The 7,757-nt window shown below is 43.7% G+C and overlaps 1 protein-coding gene across 12 annotated transcripts in view; it reads left to right on the forward strand.

The window, feature by feature from the left end:
• Window positions 1–7,238, forward strand: part of SLTM (SAFB like transcription modulator) — a 57,541-nt gene extending 50,303 nt beyond the window's left edge. For all 12 annotated transcript variants that reach the window (XM_017896304.1, XM_017896288.1, XM_017896295.1 and 9 more), the window contains 2 exons: window positions 2,450–2,610; window positions 6,188–7,238. In XM_017896304.1, coding sequence (XP_017751793.1) covers window positions 2,450–2,610; window positions 6,188–6,296 — 270 coding nt within the window. In that variant the 3' untranslated portion in view covers window positions 6,297–7,238. The remainder of the gene's footprint in view (window positions 1–2,449; window positions 2,611–6,187) is intronic.
• Window positions 7,239–7,757: the final 519 nt, after the last annotated feature.

Raw genomic sequence — 7,757 nt, forward strand, 5'->3', positions numbered from 1 at the left:
TATGTATGTATGTATTTATATATATGTATGTATACATACACACATCTTTTTCTCCTGCTTCATTTAAGTAGCTTCAAGTGTAAAATTGAAATAGACCTTTGTCTGTTTTTTGTCTTCTTATCCTAAAGGTAGATGAGTGTAATGTTACATATTTTTAAATTTTTATTCTTGTGACACTTATATTGACTTGAATGTTTTGTAAGTTAATGAGCTGGACAGAGGAAAGTATCTTCATCTCTTAGAGACTGAAATGAACAAAAACCTTTTGCCTCATTTAAAAGTATTCTACTGATGAAATACTGGCATGTGGGTTGACAGTAGCACAGTTAGGGCATACTTTCATAAATTATATACCAAAAAGAATTGTGCAATGTGTGTGTCTCCATTATATGCTGGTGTTTGTTTTGTATTTTAATACATATTAGTGTGTTTGTTTATTTGTTTGTTTTTGAGATGGAGTCTCACTCTGTCGCCTAGGCTGACATGCAGTAGCGTGATCTCGGCTCACTGCAACCTCCGCCTCCCAGGTTCAAGTGATTCTCCTTCCTCAGCCTCCCCAGTAGCTGGGACTACAGATGTGCGCCACCACGCCTGGCTAATTTTTGTATTTTTAGTAGAGGTGGGGTTTCACCATGTTGGCCAGGCTGGTTACAAACTTCCAACCTCAGGTGATTCACCCTCCTCTGCCTCCCAAAGTGCTGGAATCACAGGCATGAACCATCACGCCCTCCCCTTAAACAGAATTTTTAAGACTGAGTCTATAATCCAGATAAGTCTGCCTTGTTTACAGTAAAATTTAAGAAAGTCTCAAAGACCAGCCCTCTGCATTCAGATGTCCTTTTAGAAAATGTGTCCTTAGGAGATCTTGTATCCTCCCTTGAAAATTTTCTTTTTCATAGTGTTAGTCTGTAAATTGTTCTGCCAGTATTGTATCTAAGCCTCTCTGTGGGTACCTTCTGCTGTCTTTCCTGTAAGCTAAGTATCACAATGCTTGCTTTCTCTTTCCTTAGATCCCTAGTTCTACAGTTTCTGTTTCTTTGTGTTTGCTACTCTGTTTTCCATAGTTAGGGATGTAGCACCTTGTAAGTGCCATAGCACTAAGTAGTACGATGTAAAATAAGTTGACAACTCCTGTTTTCTGTGCTGTTTGCATGTTGTCCTGATAGGCTGATCATAGGCCCCGCCGTGGCTTGTCTTAAGGTTTTGATCTCTGTCTGTGCGTTCTTACAGTCAATATAAGATCCAAGTATTTGAAATAATCAAGGGTCAAAAAGTCCTTGGGTGCTAGAAAATACAGAAATAGAAATTAATGTCCAGGCCTGGTGGCTCATGGCTGTAATCCCAGCACTTTTGGAGGCCAAGGCAGGAGGATTACTTGAGGCCAGAGGTTTGAGACCAGCTTGGACAATATAGTGAGACCCCATCTCCACAGGAAAATTAAAAAATTAGCTGGGCATGGTGGTGTGCACCCGGTAGTCCCAGCTAGGCAGGAGGCTGAGGCAGGAGAATTGCTGGAGCCTAGGAGTTCACAGTTGCAGTGAGTTACGGTAGCAACACTGTGCTCCAACCTGGGCAGCACTTGATCATGTCTCCAAAAACAATTATTTTTGAAAAAAGGAATTGGCTGGGTGCGGTGGCTCACATCTGTAATCCCAGCACTTTGGGAGGCCAAGGCAGGCGGATCATGAAGTCAAGAGATCAAGACCATCCTGGCCAACATGGTGAAACCCCGTGTCCACTAAAAATACAAAAATTAGCTGGGCGCGGTGGCGCACGCCTGTAGTCGCAGCTACTTGGGAGGCTGAGGCAGGAGAATTGCTCCAACCCAGGAGGCGGAGGTTGCAGTGAGCTGAGATCGCGCCACTGCATTCCAGTCTGACAGCAGAGCGAGACTCCGTCTCAAAAAACAAAACAACGGCAACAAAAAGTATTGAATCATTTCCTCCATACCCTTCCCTGAAGCCTGAGTAGCTTCTCACTACAAAATAGATACAAACTCTTTCCATATGCTGTTGCACTACTCATCCTTTTATCTTCTCAGACATCTTATTAATTTGCTTCTGACATTAAAAGCACACCAGTATAAGCTGGTATGAGACCGAGACTGAGGGTGTCATGACTTTTTTTTTTTTTGAGATGGGGTTTCACTATTGTTGCCCAAGCAGGAGTGCAATGGCGTGATCTCAGCTCACTGCAACCTCCGCCTCCTGGAGTGTGCAAGCGATTCTCCTGCCCCAGCCTCCTGACTAGCTGGGATTATAGGTGTGGGCCACCATGCCTGGCTAATTTTTTGTATTTTTAGTAGAAATGGGGTTGCACCATGTTAGCTGGGCTGGTCTCGAACTCCTGACCTCAGGTGATCCGCCTGCCTCAGCCTCCCAAAGTGCTGGGATTACAGGTATGAGCCACTGCGCCCGCCCAAGTGACTTTTCATATGCTATTCTTTTAGCACTATGCTGAGGAGCGACATGTGGTTGAACGCCATGGACGGGACACAAGCGGACCAAGGAAAGAGTGGCATGGTCCACCCTCTCAAGGGCCTAGCTATCATGATACGAGGCGAATGGGTGATGGCCGGGCAGGAGCAGGCATGATAACCCAACATTCAAGGTAAATAACCACTAACCAGTTTAGACTTTTTCTGCCAGCACACAACCAACACTTCATCCTTTCCATAAAAGTCATTATAGTTTCTGAGAGACTGAACTGCAACTAGTGAAAACCCTAGGTCGGCCTGAACATTTCCCTGTATCAACTCAGAGTCTCCAAAAGACTGTGTGCAGAACAGCTGATATTAATGTGTTACTTTGTATTCTTCCTTGTAAATGAATTCAGTGACGTTCTGGCAAGTTGATCTAGATATGGGTATGTATGTACGGTAGGATCCAGTAGATAATGAATCCTTTTGTTTTGTTTTTTGTTTTTTGAGATGGAGTCTCACTCTGTCGCCCAGGCTGGAGTGCAGTGGCAAGATCTCGGCTCACTGCAACCTCCGCCTCCCGGGTTCAAGTGATTCTCTCATGTCAGCCTCCCAAGTAGCTGGGACTACAGGCATGCGCCACCATGCCCAGCTAATTTTTATATTTTTAGTAGAGACGGGGTTTCACCATGTTGCCCAGGCAGGTCTCGATCTCCGGACCTCGGGTGATCTGCCTGCCTCAGCGTCCCCAAGTGCTGAGGTTACAGGCAGGAGCCACTGCACCCAGTCTAGATAATAAATCTTAACCTCACATTGGAACCATTATCTTGTTCCCTACCTAGCATTCCTCAAATTCTTAGGAAGAAAAAACTGAAAGTGTGTTCTGTTTCCTCCCTGTTATTTAAAATAACTCTTGGCAGAGCTTTTAGACATTTAACACAAAATCTATTCATACATTAAGAGGCGAGCTTTACTTTCTCTTCACACCGAGGTCGGATGTGGCCCTTCAGCCAGCAGGTCTTCAGCTTCCCCATCTCTTTCATGTCCTCCTTTCTTTCCCATTCCTCTTAGGAGAGATATTGACTTGACTCAGTTACCCAGGTCACTATTATTCCATGGTCACTTCTACCATCAAACTTCAGTAAGTGTGCTAATTCTGCCTGCACAAGCTCACCATTCATTGTATCCGGTTTGTAAAGGTCACTGATGACTTTTCTCCTGATAAATACAGATTCTTTTATTTTCATGGTTTTCGACTCCTTGGTGGTTAAACACTGTTTCACATGGTCGTTTATCTTTGAGGGAGTCTGTTTTCTAGGGCACCATCACTTTCTTTCTGCCCTTGTGACTGCCTTTGCAGGCTCCTTCCCATGGCTAAGCTTTAGACACTGCTGTTTCCTTTCACCTTCATGTTGCCACTGCCATGTAAGTGCTTTGCTGTGTCCATGAACTCAAGATCACAGTCGAACTCATTCTTTTCCTGTTTCAAACCTTTGTGTCCCTTTTGTTGTCTGCAGCTTCTTTTAATTTGATAGTGCCACCATCCCTTTCACTCACCCTGACTGGAAATACGGGGCTTGTCCTTACCTTTCTTTATTCCTAGCATAAATTTCTAAATGTGGTTCTTTTTTGTTTTTTGTTTTTTTTGAGACGGAGGCTTGCTCTGTCCAGGCTGGAGTGTAGTGGCACAGTCTCGGCTCACTGCAACCTCTGCCTCCCAGGTTCAAGCGAGTAGCTGGGAATACAGGCGTGCACCACCATGCCCGGCTAATTTTTGCATTTTTTAGCAGAGACAGGGTTTCACCATGTTGGTCAGGCTGGTCTCGAACTCCTGACCTTGTGATCTGCCCACCTCGGCCTGCTAAAGCGCTGGGATTACAGGCATGAGCCACTGCGCCCGGCCGTGTGGCTCCATTTTTTTAAAAAAATGTTTCTCAGGCTGGGCACAGTGGCTCATGCCTGTAATCCCAGTACTTTGGGAGGCCAAGGTAGGTGGATCACTTGAACTGAGGAGTTCGAGACCAGCCTGGGCAACATGGCAAAACCCTGTCTCTACAAAAAAAAAAGTTTATCATAGCTATCCCTTATTCCTCATTTTAGCTTCTATCTGATCTTCCCAAATTACTATTTTTGTGTTCCATTACCCTATTTGTAAATTGAACTGTTGAAACTCCCATTTTGTTATACCATTTATTGCTCTAAAACTACAACAAGCAGCTGCTCCAGGTCACAGGATCGAGCCCAGATTCCTTAGTCTGGCATTTAAGCCTTTTTATAATCTAGTTTTATTCTGCCTGAACCATTTCACTGTAGAGAATTTTTGTTTTTCCCAAGACTAAGTCTCTGTCCCCCAAGCTGGAGTGCAGTGGCGCTATCTCAGCTCACTGCAGCCTCCACCTCCTGGGTTCAAGTGATTCTCCTTCGGCCTCCCAAGTAGCTAGGACAGGCATGTGCCATCATGTTCAGCTAATTTTTTGTATTTTTAGTAGAGATGGAGGTTTCACTTTCTTGACCAGGCTGGTCTCAAACTCCTGTTCCTCAGGTGATCCTCCAGCCTCAGCCTCCCAAAGTGCTGGTATTATAGGCATGAACCATTGCACCCGGCCTTCACTGTAAATTTTTATCTCCTGGTTTGTTAAAGTTTTTTCTTTTTTGAGATGGAGTCTCGCTCTGTCACCCAGGCTGGGGTACAGTGGCACGATCTCAGCTCACTGCAACCTCTGCCTCCAGGTTCAAGCAGTTCTCCTTGATCCGCCCACCTCGGCCTCCCAAAGTGCTGGGATTACAGGTGTGAGCCACTGTGCCCGGCCTGTTAAAGGTTTTTTGTCGGGGGAGAGGGTCTGCTTTTTTGTGTTACTAACATCTGCTCTGTTGCATTACACATAAAGATTCCAGAAATATTTTTTAAATGACTTCCTATAATTTAGCTCACAAACTTTAGCAAACAACAGAATCACCTGGAGGGTCTGTTAAAACACAGGTTGGCTGGGCGTGGTGGCTCCTGCCTGTAATTCCAGTACTTTGGGAGGTCAAGGCTGGCAGATCTTTTGAGCCCAGGAGTTCAAGATCAGCCTGGCCAACATGGTGCAACCCCATCTCTACTAAAAATTAAAAAATTAGCTGAGCATGGTGGCGCTTGCCTGTAGTCCCAGCTACTCTGGTGGCTGGCTGAAGTGTGAGAATCACCTGAGTCCAGGAAGTCAAGGCGGCTACAGTGAGCCATGATTGTGCCACTGCACTCCAGCCTGGGTGAAGTGAGTGAGACCTTGTCTAAAAATATATATATTTAAAAGAACAAACAAACAAAAACAGGTTGCTGGGAGTCCCACTCCCAGAGTTTCTTTCTCAGTGGTCTGAGATGGGGGTAAGAATTTGGATTTCTAACAGGCCCCCAGCTGGTGCTACTGCTGCTGGTTTGGGGTCCGCAGTTAAGAGATCTGCTGCTGTGGTCCATCCACATGCAGATCTGCAACTGGCTTCTGAAGTAATGGGGCTTCAAAGTGAGATTGCCCAAGTTCAGATCTCTGCTCCACCATTTTATTAGCTCTGTGACCCTGGACGAGTTCCTCAACCTCCAGATCTGTTTCTTCATCAGTAAAGTGGGGTTAGTAATGGTTCAGACCTCAGGGGACTGTTGAAAAGAGTAAATGATTTATTTTGGATAAAGTACCAGGAACAGTGCCTGGCAAATGTTAAGTGCTGCGTAAGTATCTGCAGTGATGATTTGTTCTTTGTTCTCTGACTTTTTTTCTTTTAAACCTTTTTCAGTAACGCATCCCCAATTAATAGAATTGTACAAATCAGTGGCAATTCCATGCCAAGAGGAAGTGGCTCCGGATTTAAGCCATTTAAGGGTGGACCTCCACGACGATTCTGAAAATGAGCTCTCTGCCATGGTTTTATGATAATTTATTGAAATCTCCTGTAAACTTTACTTGACTACTTATGAAAAGGACCTCTGACTTGCTTGAGGGTTCTGTCAGACTTTTCTTTTAAAATTTAACATGATTGCTTTTCTCAATTTTGGAGAAGATGTTTAAATAGTTCTGTTGTAACTTTTAATAGTTTTGTGTATCATTCAACTTTTTTTCTTGCAGCACCGAGACACATTTGAAAAGATGGAATTGAAGTCGTTTTGTTTAACGCCGTGTGACTATAAAGAGTAGTTTGCAGCTGTGTGGTAGTGGTTTAATTTGCAGCCTTAGCTCTGTGGTGTCTGGCTCTAGAGTTACTTATTTTCACCAAGCATTTTCAGCCTCCATTTTGAAGGCTGTCTATGCTTAAGAAGTCTTAGCTGTCTAATTTTTAGAGAATAAGATTGTTCATTGCATTTCTGAGTATTATGTAACCTATTTTTGCAGAAGGTACTGTTACATTAAGTGCATCTGTGTATCCTGGTTTAAAAAAATGTAATCTTTTTTGAAATAAACCTTCATATTCTGTATAGTTGCTAAAGTGTTGAGAACCTTTTTAATTGTAAAATGAGAACTGATTTTCAGTTTAGTGTAGCAGCACACTTGTTCAGGTTTGCATGGTATGAAACCAAATAGATTCATGAAACCTTGGCCATGAGGTTTGTTTCACAAGGTTCTTAGACCGAGTTGTGCAGGTAAGTGCACTTTTAGGTAATCTGCACTGTTTGATGGATAAATTCCATCTCTGGGAATTGTGTGGGTATTAATGTTTCCATGTTCCCAACTATGTTGAGAAGTGGAAAAAAACCCAGGTTCTAGATGGGTGAATCAGTTGGGTTTTGTAAATACTTGTATGTGGGAAGACATTGTTGTCTTTTTGTGAAAATAAAAATCCACACCTCGAATTGTATGTGTCTTTGTTTTCAGCGTTTTAGGTGTTAGTTTTCCAGTTCTTTCTGTAGTTCAGCCCAAGGTGACTGACTAGGTATAGAGCTCTACAGGCTGTCTTTTGGTCTGTGTTCCTCAGAAATAAATCTAGCTTAGACTCTTCACCTCAGTAGCTGGGCAGCATATGCTGTTCACGTGTTAAGAGACTTAACCACTAATCCTATGGCATTTTTTTAAAAAGGCATCTCTTTTAGGAAAGCCCTTCAAGGTAAATGCTGTTCTTTCAAAAAAGCTTCCCACATTTCTTTATATAAATCAGTGGTGAAAAATCCAAATGGTCTAGATTTCTGGTAAATTCAGCACTCTCTATGCTCGGTACAGTCATGCCATGAGATGGCTCACACTTCCCAGTGCTGTGGGCAACCAAGGTACTGTGGTCTCTGGTCCTTTGGGGAACTGGCACTGTGGGGACTCCTCTGGATTTGTTACCTTTTCTGCCATTCCCAGTCCTACAGTTGTGGGAGCAGGTTGGGTGT

Source organism: Rhinopithecus bieti, unplaced genomic scaffold, assembly GCF_001698545.2.
Source record: "Rhinopithecus bieti isolate Rb0 unplaced genomic scaffold, ASM169854v2 scaffold_947, whole genome shotgun sequence".
Taxonomy (NCBI): Eukaryota; Metazoa; Chordata; class Mammalia; order Primates; family Cercopithecidae; genus Rhinopithecus; species Rhinopithecus bieti.